Source organism: Clytia hemisphaerica, unplaced genomic scaffold, assembly GCF_902728285.1.
Source record: "Clytia hemisphaerica strain Z4C2 unplaced genomic scaffold, Clytia hemisphaerica genome assembly, whole genome shotgun sequence".
Lineage (NCBI taxonomy): Eukaryota > Metazoa > Cnidaria > Hydrozoa > Leptothecata > Clytiidae > Clytia > Clytia hemisphaerica.
This window is the reverse complement of record NW_027104573.1, coordinates 533,457-548,308: the sequence shown is the minus strand read 5'-3', so window position 1 is coordinate 548,308 and position 14,852 is coordinate 533,457. Positions and strand designations below refer to the sequence as shown.

The 14,852-nt window shown below is 34.2% G+C and overlaps 1 protein-coding gene across 1 annotated transcript; it reads left to right on the top strand.

Moving 5' to 3' along the window:
* Positions 1–527: 527 nt before the first annotated feature.
* LOC136823467 (protein O-GlcNAcase-like) lies at positions 528–14,543 on the top strand (the record flags this gene model as incomplete). Its single annotated transcript, XM_067079660.1, is given in 15 exon segments — positions 528–590; positions 4,301–4,352; positions 4,560–4,657; positions 4,944–5,074; positions 5,976–6,147; positions 6,390–6,482; positions 7,177–7,629; positions 8,144–8,331; positions 9,931–10,105; positions 11,264–11,352; positions 11,751–11,837; positions 12,070–12,158; positions 12,445–12,586; positions 12,914–13,036; positions 14,189–14,543. Coding segments are annotated over 15 exon segments (2,094 nt in total). The 3' UTR covers positions 14,363–14,543.
* Positions 14,544–14,852: the final 309 nt, after the last annotated feature.

Genomic DNA, 14,852 nt, shown 5'->3' with positions numbered 1-14,852 from the left:
TCGGGTCTGGCATCATCTCCCCATTCATTCAAAAAACCACTTACACTCTACTAGTTTTACCACTGCCAAAACTGAATGGACTTGTATTCTTGTGACATTTTCTTTCTTTTTCAGCACTTCCAAAGTAGCTTTTCCTTTTCCTTTGATTTTCTTCCATTTCGTTGAAGTGAAGGATAATAAGTAATGTTAAAAACACTTTAAAAACCAACAGAACTAACTGGCTTTGGCTGGGAATTTCCGATTTGGCTTAAATTTCATTTCATCACAAAATAACCGCGCAAAATTTCCCGCGTTTTTTACTCAAGTTGGCCAACTAACTCAAATAGGTCACAGTGGTAAAGTATATGCAAATATAAACTTTCGTATGAAGGCTGAGCTGAAACCATCCACTAAATAACATCGTGTTCAATGACATAAACAAATATGGCAGACCTGAAAGTGAAAGTACATTCACATTCCAAGATAGAACAGGAGTTCCGATAGAACAGTAGACAGTAGAAGAAACAGCTCACTAACTCAATCTTATATGCACGTTTCAATCTGATATTTCCATTGAATTAATATGGTATTTTACTCAGGAGTCATAGAAGGTAATAATTTACTTTTTTTCACTAAACCAAGGCTGGGTACCGGTAGAGAAATTTAAAAGCAGTCCAGCTTTCTGTACAATTTTGAGCTCGATATTTTTTGTAAAAAAGTTGCCGTTTGGAACAAAAGAAAATAGTCAAAGATCAAAGAAATTTACCATTAACTTAAAATGTGAGCGAATTGTGGGGCTTTGTAAACATGAATGGTGGCTTTCATGAGCTAAATCTTGGTACCATTTTCAATTTTCCCCCTAAATGACCCTACTTGTAGGCCTATTGTAGCGACTCCAGAAGTCATGCAACTTTCGTTGACGTCAAACCAAATGTTTCATTTTTCCGTGAACTTTGAACCCTTCGAACTTTTTTTTATGTATGCTAAAGCGTTCCAGTTTTTACTAAATGAAAGCCCGTGATCTTAGCTTTCCAGCGGTATATAACACTGTGGACACGGGCTAAGACGGCAAATTAGTAAAATGCCGAACGTTTTGCAACATTTTGAAAATTGTTTGCCGACGGGAGAAAAAAAATGTGCAACTATCGCTGAACAAATGTTTCTGGAAACGGAGGTACAGTGCGTCACAAACAGCCATATAAACAAAACTCAACATTCTCACAAAAGTTGTCTTTTTGATTTCCCAAACATTCGTCTCAAGCGTTCCCTTCACAATAATTTATGTAATTGCAATTGCGGTCAGTCCACAGTCGGCTTCAACATATACACGTGTTTTTATTTACGTGACCGAAGTGCCTACTAAAACAATCCGGGGGTAAATAGCGAAGCAACACAGCAGATTATTCGTAAGTATCTTTTGGCATTGACAATCAAATACAATATATTATACTATATTTCCTTAATTCAAAAATCAAAAATTCATTTTTCATTCGCGAAAAATAAAAATAAAAGAATAATGAATTAATATTACATACTAAGACGCCCCCGTCTTTTACTCTCATTTAATTTCCAATCTCGGCACGTGCAAAACGCCCGTCCGCCCAATATCCACCCAATCAGCTTAAATTCACTTTAATTGTCCTTTGACATTCAAAAAATAGTATTTAAAAATTATGAATTTATAATAATTACAAAAAACAAAAAGTTTGATACTTCATTAGTGAAATATTCAATAAATTCCTGGTTTCAATTTTCAGTGGGCGTTCTTCTAGGGCTTCGTTTATCGCGCAATTTTTGCGTCACACAAACTTTCTCGGCCGCTTGTAATAATTATACATTGCCAAATTTGGTTCTCCATTGTCACAGGTCGCAGGTCACAGGTCACAGGTCAACAAAGTACAGACCGGAAAAATTAAATAAGATCATAACATATACATAACATAACATAACATCAATAAATAGCGCATTAAATTACAAAAAAGTAATACATGCTATTTAGATATTATAAAATGACAATTGAATAGAATAACAACCTATTTTGACATAGTGACACTTACTTACAAAAATAATGACAAAATCATAAAATATGATGCCTAACAAGACAAAAGCACGAAAAATATTTATGATACAAAATGTGATGTGGATGGTGTGAATGGATATAAAGTGGCACCAAACAGAAGCTTGCAAGGACCCTAAGAGAGTGGTTTTAGAAGGATGGAACTAATTAATTATTCAGTTATTATTTTAATGTCTTAATGACAATTTTTGACAAAAATATTAATAGAATCATAAAATATGATGCAAGAACAGACAAAAAAACGAAAAATATTTATAATACAGAATGTGATGTAGATAGTATGAATGGATATAAAATGGCACCAATCAGAAGCTTGTGAGGTCCCTAAGAGAGTGGTTTTAGAAGGATGAAACTAATTAATTATTCAATTGTCATTTTAATTACTTAATGACAATTTTTGACAAAAATATTGACAGAATTACAAAATATCATGTCTTACAACAGAAAAGCACCAAAAATATTCAGCATGCCGAATGTGATGATAACAATATGGCTGGATATAAAATTACACCAATCAGAAGCTTGTGAGTTCTCTGAGAAGGTAGTTTTAGAGCGATTTGTTTTATTATATGTAACTATCATATAACATTACAAACATTACAATATGTAATATACCTGTTATACGTATAATATGGTTTCAAATATTTTCTGGTCTTCATTATACACGGCGCAAACTGCGAAAGATCAATAAAAGCACATGGTTAAATTTTGATGTTTGAAATGGTTTTATATGGATGAAATTGCTTGAGAATCATGTTTTTGATAATTCTTTGTGTTTTACAAACATTTTCCTCTGCAATGACATTGATTAGAGTTAACCTGTCATCACTGACCTGTGACCTGCGACCTGTGACCTGCGACCTGTGACCTGTGACCTGCGTTTTACACTAACCGCCTTTTTTTTGACAATTTTAGTCAAATTTTTGACACTAAAATTTGAATATCTTTACAACCACTTATCCTCTGGAGGCCTATGACCCCTCATTTTCTTTCTTTTTCAAAGCTCTACAAGATAGGATAGGTTTTGAAAAAAAAATTAAAATTTAAAAAATCTTCTGGAGTTGCTACCTATTGCATGCCGGCGTGCCACAAGTTTTAGAGTACCCAACCCTGCCGGAATTTTTTGATTCAAATTTTTTACTTACTTTTTACTTTTTTGAAAATCCTTTTCGACCAACGATTACACAACTTTTAACATGCTCTTCGTGTTTGTTTTGATTTTTTATTTGAGGCAATCTTCTTAGAATAAAAAACTTTCGAAGAGAGCGGTACTAGTACCCAGTTCCCGACCGATGTACCAGTCTGCGACCGATCGCTAAAAAGAGAAAATCAGTGCTCTACTCGCAGGTTAGGTCATGAATTGATCAGGATGATAAAAAAACTCATAAGCTTTCCCGTATTTAATTTCTTTGCACTCGTTCTTTTGTTTTAAAATAGCTCACTTACATTTGCCTTCGGCAAGTTTTTTTAGAATTTTTCTTCAAGTCGCCATTTTTTTCTAAAGTTTGTTTTTGTTTTGTTTTGAAAGTGGCGGTCAGATTTTTGTAAAAAAAAGAATTTTTCAGCTCAAAAAACGCATATTTATCTATAAGAATCACTATTAATAAGCATACATCAATGTTCTTAAAATTACTGAATTTTTTGATGAGATATGTTTTTTTGCTCTCGAAGTCTTGAATATGAAAGAACATTTCAAGAGCATGAAATTTTCGTTTCTAAACGTGTTTTTTTAAAGAAACAAACGATTAATTTTAAAAGGTCGTCACTATTTGTGTTCTCAATGATTGTTTAATGGTCACGCTTATGTAGATATCAATTATATATGTGTTAAATGCATAACCAGTCAGGTAGGTCCATAAAAGTATCACTTGTTTCTCTCTGGCTTCGAAGCAAAGAAATTTAGTATCAACTTGCGATTTTGGCCTTTCCATTATCCATACCTTTTGACTTTTTAAAAGCTCTTAAAGAGCTTATAGTGACATGAAAACCAGAACAAATTTTGTGGAAAGAATGTGGATCAAGAATCAAGAATCAAAATTGTGTTGTGTCACAAATATTGATTTGCCAGATTTGATAAAATTGAAAATGGCACATCATCATTTCACAATCAAACAAAAATTTTATCAAAAAAACGCTTCCATCAAAATCATCTGCTGTACCTAAATACTAAAGATTTTACGAGCTCAAAATATTTTCAAGTGCTTGGCTGTATACTAATCTTTAGAAACATTTGCAATTTTTCAGGTTTCTATGGGTCCCCTTGGTCAAATGAGGCAAGAAAGCATTTAATGGAATGGTAAGCTAAAATTTAGAATGATAATTTGTATTTGTAATGTATTTTCTCTTCAAAGCTTTCCAGGGTCAACAGTAGAACCGCTTCTTTTTCAGTTGGTCCCTTTATAATTATTGTATCAGCTCGTTGATATCACACAAACAGGAATAAAAAATGAATGAAAAAAACACAGATTTTCGTAACAACATGTCTTGTTGTGTTTTTTTTCAGGCTTAAATCTCTTAACATGAACACTTACATGTACGCACCTAAAGATTCCTCAAAACATCGTAAAAATTGGAGGGAACCGTATGGGCAGGCAGAGCTAGGTAATATGATTATTATGAATGATTCTTTTCAATTCTGTGAGTGATACGTAAGTTTGGGTGTCATTGACCCAAAAATTAAAGTTTTCAAGTCAAAGAAATCATATGGTGTTTTGTTGACTTGATTGGAATTGTTATTTTGCAAGATGGTACCTGACAACAAGAAACCAAGCTTTGTGCTTGCTATCTGTTTTACATTAGTTTGATACAGTAGTCGTGAGTCAGTTTCTCCTCATTTATTTTCCACATTTTGATACAATTATGACATATTTTTTTACATTTATTCAAGATTCTTTAAAGACGTTAATCCAAGCAGCTAAAACAAACAGCATCAATTTTGTTTACGCAATATCACCAGGGTTAGATGTTGTTTTCACCAGTGATACTGATGTCCAGTCATTAAAACAAAAACTCGAACAGGTAGAATTTAAGGAAAACTTTATAAACTCGTAATAATTTTAATAGTATCTTCCATACAAATAAGGCACTGATCTTATAACATTAATTGTTTACGTAAATTTTGTAAGCAAGTTGTAGATATGTGTTAGCGTTTTTTCAAATTTTAAATTGTCCTGCTTTTGAAACCCTTTTAATTTCTTTTTGATCTGCATACTGGGTGTGCCAGAAATAAGTTACCTTCTTTGACTTGATATTGCAGGCAGTAGCAGAAAAGATTGTTTCGGAATAATTCAGAGGAAAACCTACCTTAAGAGAATTAATTTTTGCGGCGACAAATTGTCGCGAGACAGCTCACCTCGCGAAATAATTTAATTTTCGCGGGACTTATTTTCGCGACTAACTTCGACTGTAAATTTTTGTGAGAATTTGATTTCGCGAATTGGCGAATTTTTTAAAATTTTCACATTTTTTGTTAGTTTGATTACAAGATTTTGCGTGTACAGTAGAGTTTTAAGAGAGTTTCTTAACTGAAAGAATTTTTAGCGTAAAAAAATTAATTTTAAGGAATTTAATAGATTAAATTTCGCGAATTTAGCGAAATATAATCCCCACGAAAATTTATTCCCTTAAGGTAACTTAAAATTTATCCTCCTATATTAAAAGACAACTTTTTTGTCATTTTTAAAATTGACATTTTAGGGTTTTGAACATAGCTTTAACCATGATGAAGTATAATATACCAAATTATAAGTTAGGCTTTCCACTGAATGATCCCGAAACAATCTTTGAAAAATTTCTTTTTTACTGCCTACAATATGAAATCAAAGTGAGTAACTTATTTCTGGCACACCTGGTAGTATTGATTACTGATTGAAATTAAAATGAATTAAGAACACTAAAAAGAGATTTTTCCAAACTATAGGTATACAAGCTTGGGTGCAGGTCTTTTGCCATTTTATTTGACGATATTGAACCAGAATTATGCTTGGTGGACAAAATGGAATTTGCATCATCTGCAGAAGCTCAAGCTTTTCTGACCAATAAAGTTTTTGAATGGTTTTCAGATTTACAATTGATCTTATTTTGTCCAACAGGTAAATACACTGGAAAAAAGCAAAAAAGAATTCATGAAATCCTGTTTTGTTTTGTCACTGACTTTAGAATTTACAGAAGAATTTATTCAACTTCAGTTTAGCTAGTATCTGAGAATTTCATTTATTTCTGTTTACGCTTATTTCTTCGGTGAATATCTGGGGGTGTTTATTTCATTTTTCAAAGATATTTTTAATTTCATTGCATTTCCCTTATTTTACCTAGTAGCATTTTCTTTTTTTAGAATATTGTACAACAAGGGCTGATATGAAAGAATCAGAATATCTGAAAACCATCGGTTCAAAGCTCCATAAGGAAGTACAAATCTTCTGGACTGGTAAGTTAAAGAAATTTACTTCACCCTATTCTGGTTGAATTCAAAAGAAAATAGCTTCTTACTTTTCTTCTACAGTGAAAAACATCAACAGATTTTTAACATACCATGACCACAGATATCTTATATAAAACACTAGATAGAGCTACTTCGTAACTATTTGAATCAAAATAATCCCCTATCTTTGATAAGTAGACCATAGTTCGGTGCCGGCAATTTGATCGATCAAGCCTATCTTTCGCCTCGTCGTTTTGTGCCATTTAGGTTTTTTTCTTGGTTGAACAAATTGCCGGTACCGAACTGTGAACTACTTTCAGAAAAGATGGTGCATTATTTTGCTTCACCTACCGTTGCTTGGGAAATACAGAGTAGCTCTATCTAGTGTTTTATATAAGATATCTATGACCATAACATAACCTCTCTCCTTTACTTAAGGTTAATTTCGAAGTTGATTACAATACTGAAATCAGAAACATTCTTTCTGTAAAGGGTTAAAATCTGTATTTTCTTTGCAATTTCTTAAACAATGGTCTAAATTAGTTCTTAGGTTTTGGACAAATTACAGCCTTCTATTTTTTTCAAGATTGCTCTTCTTATAAAAATATAACATGATTTTGTGTCTTGATCTTCAGATTTTCCTCAAAAGTCTTGCGGTGAACTTTTACCGTGAAATATATTTTAAAATAAAATCTTTTAGGACCAAAAGTCGTACCACAAGAAATTAATTCCGAGTCATTGGAATATTTGACTAAACTTCTCCAACGAAAACCTGTTATCTGGGATAACATCCACGCAAACGATTACGATGAACGACGAGTATTCCTTGGTCCTTATAAAGGTCGACCTTTAGATCTCTACCAAAACACTAATGGTATACTAACAAATCCGAACTGTGAATTTGAAGCTAATTTTGTAGCTTTTGAATCGTTAGCCTTATGGTATAAACAAGCTGAGATGAACAGTACTAAAGAATGCCATGGCGATTATATTCCTGAAGATATTCTAGAGGTCGTATGTGATAAATGGATAAAGAGATTGCACGAACAGATACAAGGTGGTATTACTGAGAAAAAACATACCACTGATTTTGACTTGCAGAAGGATTACAATAAGACAGATGACATTGTGGGGTCTAAAGGAACGAGTAAAGGTAGAACAAGTGAACAACATCTTTAATAGTAAGGTACAATGGCCTGTGTGTGTAATAATTTTGGACCATACGAGAGAAAAATATCCTTAAGAGACTTTTTGAGAGGGTTGTGGTGAACAAAGAAAGCCCAACAGTATCAAGAAAATGTTAGCAAAAAATGGGAAGAAATAAGTTAAGATTTCCCTGATTTTGAAAAAAATCCAAATATCTCGAACACTTTTGATAATGATTAACATCTACATAAGGTTAGTCCTCTCTCTTTCGTGTTTTATGATAAAGGAGATGTACAACATATCTTCTATCATAGGGATCAAACTGACCTTTACCATTTGCATATATGCCGTTAAAAAGATTCCCGAAAATAAATAGATGAGAATCCACTAGGAGAGGGGGGAGTTTTCTTGGTGGGAATTTTCTGTGAAATTCACAAGGGGGATTCACTGGGTGGGAATTCATCAGTGAAATTTTCCGGACACTGGTTAAAAAGTAGATCAATGTTTTTAAATTTCTATAGAATCGCCCAACAACAAAAGTAAAGATGGCGATGAAGAAAAGCCAATCTGTTCCATGGATTTGCAAATCATTTGTCATTTTTTCTACTTACCTTACGAAAATGGTGCTATCGCAGAAGCTTTCGTTAAAGGGTTTGAATGGCTTAAAGACAATATGATCCAATTTGATGAACAACCATCAGATGAAGAGGTTTTTCTTCATTTTATATCATAGACTGAATTCGTTTACCTTAAGGGAACTAATTTTTGCGTTTTTTGGTTTCTACCGCAAAAACTAGTCCCGCGTAATGCCCCAATTTAGTACCCTCGCAACGCGAAAGTCATTTCCGCTAAAAATAGTTTCCTTTAAGGGTATATCACGCTACGTATTAGACAGTAATGGAGCTGTTATGTAATAATACGATAACTCTTACGGGTTTAATCACTTTGTATGGCTACCATCATACTTCTAATTTAATGCGGCCAATTCTAATCGTTATGGAGATGCCGCACTAATAATAGAAGGAAATCGTCTCTCTAACATATAAAAAATTAGAGGTAGTTTGGAGAATACATAATAATGAAGGCTAATTGGTTATATTCAATTTTTGATTTTGGGACAAAGAGGAGGAGTGGCAACTCTAATTGTCCGAGAAGAAGCAGCCCTAGATACAGATGATAATTTTTTTTATTTGTGATTTTATATCTTGATTTGATATATTGTGAAGAAAACAGATCCTTATGCGGAACCTCCGCTCTAGTTTTAATAGTTCGCACTATTAAAGTGAGAAAAAAATCGACCCCTGCCGTATTGAATTAGATGAGGATGAGAAACAGGTGAAGAAGTAGCCGGAAAAACCAAACAAGACAAACCAGAAGTTGTCAAAATAATTAATCCGCCTTAATTTTGAAAGACGCATTAAATTAGAGAAATGACGGTATTATAATGGTGTCCTTCAATTTTTCTTTCCGTAACCTACGCTTTTATAATTTAGTCCTCTTGCATGTCACACTAATAATATTGAAGCAAGGCAAGCAAGACATTGTAAAAATAAAAAGCAACCCCTATAGACAGTTCCTAAACGCTCATGGTGCCACTTCAAGCAGAGAGTTTCTCTTTCTTCTCCTGTTTTTGGAGCTCGTGACAACCAGGGTGTGATCCTTCTCAATCGTCTTCGAGTAGGATTTAGTCACCTCAATGAACATAAATTTAGACACGGTTTTCGTGACACCTTAGAACCTTTTTGTCCGTGTAGAACAAATTCCATCGAAAACTCTCAACACTTCCTTTTGCACTGCTCTATTTACTCTCAGGCAAGACATCTTTTGTTCAACAAACTTCTTATCCACTAAGCCCTCCTAAGCTCTTCAACCTTTTGTTGTACGGTGATCCAGAATTACCTTTCAACATAAATAACATAATAATTAATCTTGTCATTGAATTCATTCTCGACTCTGAAAGGTTTAGTGGTGCCTTATTTTAGTTTAATGATCTTCTTACACAGCTCTATAATATTTTTTAATATTTCTGTTTATCCTTTTAGTGATGGTTTTCCCTTTAAGTTTTTTATTTTATTCAATAGCTTAGTACCCTTGGCGATATCACTTATTGCCTTGCGGGGGGATGAGCTATTTATTTTTTCTGTGTTTGTTTTTGTAAGTAGTATATGTTCGTAAGTATAATGTAGCTTCTCAAATCATATAAAAAAAAAGCAAAAAAAAAGCAGAGAGTTGTATTCTTTTCTCTATGCTGTTCGATCCAGTACTTAGATTTATCCTGAAAACAGAAATATTGTTTTAACATTTTTAGGTAGAAGAATGGAAAACAAAGTCCACAAACTTTCAAAAACGATGTGAAGAACTTTGTAAAGTCTTTGATCGCATTTCAAATATTCCAAATCAACGTGTAGCGGGAGAGTTGGAACAATACATATCCGCCGCGCGTGACGCTATCAATATGCTCAAATCGTATGTCAAATATCTGGGTAAAAGATTTCTTTGTCATTCTTGTTTGCCGATTCTTTCTTTCAAAATACTTTAAAAAATGAAAGTGGGGTATAGAATATCAAAATGGCGAATAGTGTAAAAAAACTTTCGGGGGGTGGGGGTCACTCAGACAAAATTTGGGATGATGTGTCACTGATTAGAATCCCTTCTTGTAGTTTTGAAAATTTCTGGCAGAGTCAAAAATTTATTAAATTTGGGAATTGTATTTGACAGGGTAAACTTTTCAGGGTGGTTTTTTTGAAAAAGATCAAATTGAGCAACAGATAAGCTCCGTTCGTTCGGATAGCTTCCCATTACAAGAATAGTTTTTTGGACCTACCCCGGCGGAGGTCCTGTAAATTAGCCGTTGTCCGTTCGTCCGTTCGTTATGAGGTTTTCTCGAGATTGACTCGTTTATTTTTTCTGACTTTTTGCACAAGGAAGCAAAATGGCAATGCCAAGAATGTGACGCAGTCCGATTTTCGGGAGAAAAAAAATTTGGGGTAAATTTTAGCCAAAAAACGGCTGAAAAAAGTGTTCTTTGAACTTTTATGAAATATTTTATCATTAATTTTTTCTGATTTTTTGCATGAAAGTAAGGTAGCATCATAGGTAAAAGATGGCTCAAGCAGATTTTTGCAAAAAAGTTCTTTCGGCTCAAAAAACGCATCTTTATCTATAAGAATCACTTTTTATAAGCATACATCGATGTTCTTAGCCAAATTACTCAATTTTTGACAATGTGCACAGGGGACAATCAACTGCTCTATAACTCTAACTGATCCTGGAAACTCGGTAAATACAAATAAAGATCATCTAAAGTTTCAGAGAGACAAAAGGAGCTTTAAAATTTTACAGAAACCTTTCATTGTTGTTTGAATCCTAAAGTTAAGGACATACAGTAGTGAAACTCAGATCTGAATTATGTAAAGTCTCGAGCCTCCTTAACTCGAATGTCTCCTTAACTCCGACAAGTTTTCTTTTCCCTTTAGTTAACAATACCTTATAAACCTTTACTCCTTAACTCGATATTTTCGAACAAATTTGTGTTCCCCGTAGGGGTTCGAGTTATGCAGACTGGACTGAATTAGTAAAGATAGTTTATAGTTTTGTATTTTTGTCAAATTTTCAAAATAGATCTCTTTGCTTCTCCATAGGATCCAAAGAACGAGAAGAGACAGGCAGTTTAATTCCACCTGATCCTGAAGCATGGTTCTTTAGAGGTGGTGTCATTGGTCAAATGGAGGTTAGGCCCCTTGATTACATTCATGTTGTTGTTATGGAGTTTAGAGTTTTTTTGTTGAGATTGTGTTGCGTTTACGTGTTCGTAGTTCGTAGGGGTCGGTCTCCGTTGTTTAAGTCAATACTTTAAAATTCGTTTAATGTAATTGATTTAGGCTAAGCCCGATTGGGGTACTTGGGGTACTAAGAATCTGGTAACCCCTTTTTTCAACATTTTCGAACTCAAGGTAAGATTGCAAATTCGCCGGAGTGACTGAAAAATTCCTTTTCGGGGTCACTTTTTCTCAAATTTTACCTTAAGGTTTTATTTTTTGAACCTTATTTTGCCGACCTGAGAAGATAACATCTTTTCATCCCGGTCATATCTCCCGATCATCTTCCATGAAAAATATTTCTTTTTAGCGTTTGGTGCCAACATGCAATGATTTTAAATCAACGATTTCAACCAATCAGATTCAAGTAATTCGTCCGTACACGAAAGATGATTTGGTACGTTGTAACTTTCAAATTCATTTCTAATCTTTAGTTTCTTCAAATAACTGAAAACCCTCACATTCCCTGGATTGAACCAAATCAATCTTCTTCAACTGAGCGCCAAAAAATTAATGATAATAGCCGCATTCTTTTTCACCGTTCAATATGTTACGTTTCTTACTATGGTTTCTTAAAAAATCTTTTATTAATTCACTTAATTATTTAAAGAATAATGCAACTTTTCCAGGAGGAGATATACAAACTGTGCAACAAGAACCTTCTACCGGTCGAAGATTACCTCGCCGATAAAGAAAAACACCAGGATGCGTTTGACAGGTGAGCTGGAAATCATACAAGCCTTGACCTTTAAAAAGCTTAAACTAAGTGGTATAATTCGAATTAGATAGTGGTTTTATGCTCGTTAAAAAGATAATTCGGAGTAGAATATTATTAAAAAAGAAAAACATTAGAAATGGAAAAACGAAGATGAAATATGAAGAAGAAGAAAATCAACATATTGCATGCTATATTGAGACAGACTTTATTTGTCAATAGAGGAATAACACCTCTATGGTGTTCCAGGTTTTATTACCTGTTTATAGACGCTAACTTTTTCTTACAGATCATTAGGAGCGTTTGCCGACTTCGAGCAATGTACTGCCTCTTTTGTCTTGGAAATCGACGATGAAATTTGTGGCGTAATTTTCGGGCATTCGGAAGCCAAAACATTTTACACTCATCAATCCAAGCATTGGTTACCCAAGGTATTTATTTTTAGTTCATTAAATAATTTACTTGTTCAATTAGACATATATATTAGAATTGAAAAAACCAACGGTATTTACGGGTGCTTACAAGAGTGCTTGGTTCCGGAGACATGTGGAGAGAGACGGAGTTTAATGCAATTTCAGATTTTTACGCTACAGTGAGTGCGGTTTTAGCGACCGACTGCCCTCTTACAAAGTAGCTTTTTTAATAGCTTAGATAAACTTTTGAACATAAGCCTATTTTTCTGAAATATTCTTAAGGCTACTAGGCCTTAACTTTGTTAAAAATATTTTCTTTTGCAATTTTCTTAACTTGTTCTCTAGATGATGTCAAAGTATAGTAAACGTGAAGATAACCCTTTCTCAAAACATCCATGTAAAGTTGATGAGAAGACGTTGGAAAGATATCCTGGAGTGGTTTGCATAAAAATTGATTTTGTTCTTATGGTATGCTTATTACACGTTTTTTTTTTCTTAGAAGAATGAAGATCATGTATTAAGTTGGCTAAAACTAAAAAAATTAAGAAAATTAAGAACAATTCCACCCTTAGATTTCCCGATTGGTTATAGTCACTAAGTGAATTTGGAAGCATGGTGAGGACTTAGCGATATATTCAAAAAATTAAATCTCTGGGCGATTAAAATCCCCAACTCCTACAAATTTTAGGGTCGTTACCTTTGCAATTATAGGAAAATTTCCAGATTTAGTTTAGTAATTTCCACCATCATGAAAGGGAACGTTCGATTTTCAAAAGACGATCCCTTTCAATTCCTTTGCAAATCGAATAGAATATCAAAAAAGCCTGTGAGTCGCGAAATTTAGCAAGGTAACCCCAAACAAACTTGAATCATCTTATACTGCTACCACATGATTCGGAATGAGGATATCTGTCTCCCCCATTGACTTCCAAGCCCGAAGGGCTAGACTCGAGACTCTTGGATGGGAAATGGAACCACTTATTTCCCATCCAGATCGCCCGCATGTGGTTTTTACAAACTCCGGATTGAACCTAAAATCTATAGCTAGATTTCAAAATAATGCAGCTCTCGAAAACAAAGGATCGCAAAATACGATTCGTCGTCATGATTACGGTGAGTTCTAGGCGCGTTCTGGATGGGAACGTATGGCTTCACTTTTTATTGCCTGGGAAAGGTTGGAGATTCTACTCTAGCCCTTCGAGCTTTAAACTCAATGGTCTCCCCTTGTTTTAATTACCCGTTGAAATTTTCAGTGTATTGGATGACAAATAAGTCGAATCTCCATAACTTGAACACGCACGGGAAACACAAATTTGTTCGAATTAATGATATACAACGCTGGAGAGTCTTCCAAAATTTCCACCCAATACGTCACTTTTTCTATTGTTTAAGTGACGTATTGGGTGGAAAAAGTTCTCAGAAGACTCTCCAGTGGTGCATATCATGAATAAAGGAAATTTCGAGTTATGGAGTAAGGTTTATAAGGCATTGTTAACTAAAGGGACGACAAACTACTTGTTCGAGTTAAGGAGACATTCGAGCTATAGAATTAAAGAAACTCTACTGTATGATAGGCTTGAGTGGCCAAGTAATAAATCAATTAACGCCTTCTTGTTTCAGGGAACGCCAATCGTAAACAAACTGCTGAATTGTGTTTTAAACGTTTTAAAAATGAACATACATTTTGTTATGGAAAATATTTCACGTAAAGAAAAAGAACAATTTAAAGAGCTCGGGTTTACGACGAAAGATATAAAGCATAAAAACTCAACTATATTTCTTTATCAACGTTAAAAAGATCAATGAAGAGGACACGAAGGATCTTGTAGGAAAACGTAGAGAACGTGCTAGTGGTTGTCAAAACCTACAGTGTGTCTGGATAAAAGCTAAACGACAAAAGGAAATCACTACTCTTAGGTTCCAAATAAACGCCCCCCCCCCGCTTGTTAATTTTCGAAAATTTTCCAACCAACCCCCCCCCTCTAAATAGCCTGATGCCTGATATTAGCCTACATTTGCCTTATTTTTGGGTTTTCGCAAGTACAATTTCCACCCCCCCCCCCCCCGTTCACTTGGAACCTAAGAGTACGTACTTTTTGATTTCTGTTTTGAAGGATGGAACGAATTTCGAGTACTGTTCCCACTGTTCCTGGGCACATGTACTCAAAATGCGTTATAAAGATTGTTTTTTGTGTCTTGTCGATCCTGGACGTATTATAACGAAGAGCTTTAATAGTACTGTTGAATAACTTGAAAAATAAAACTTTCAGAGGAGTTTCTTTAT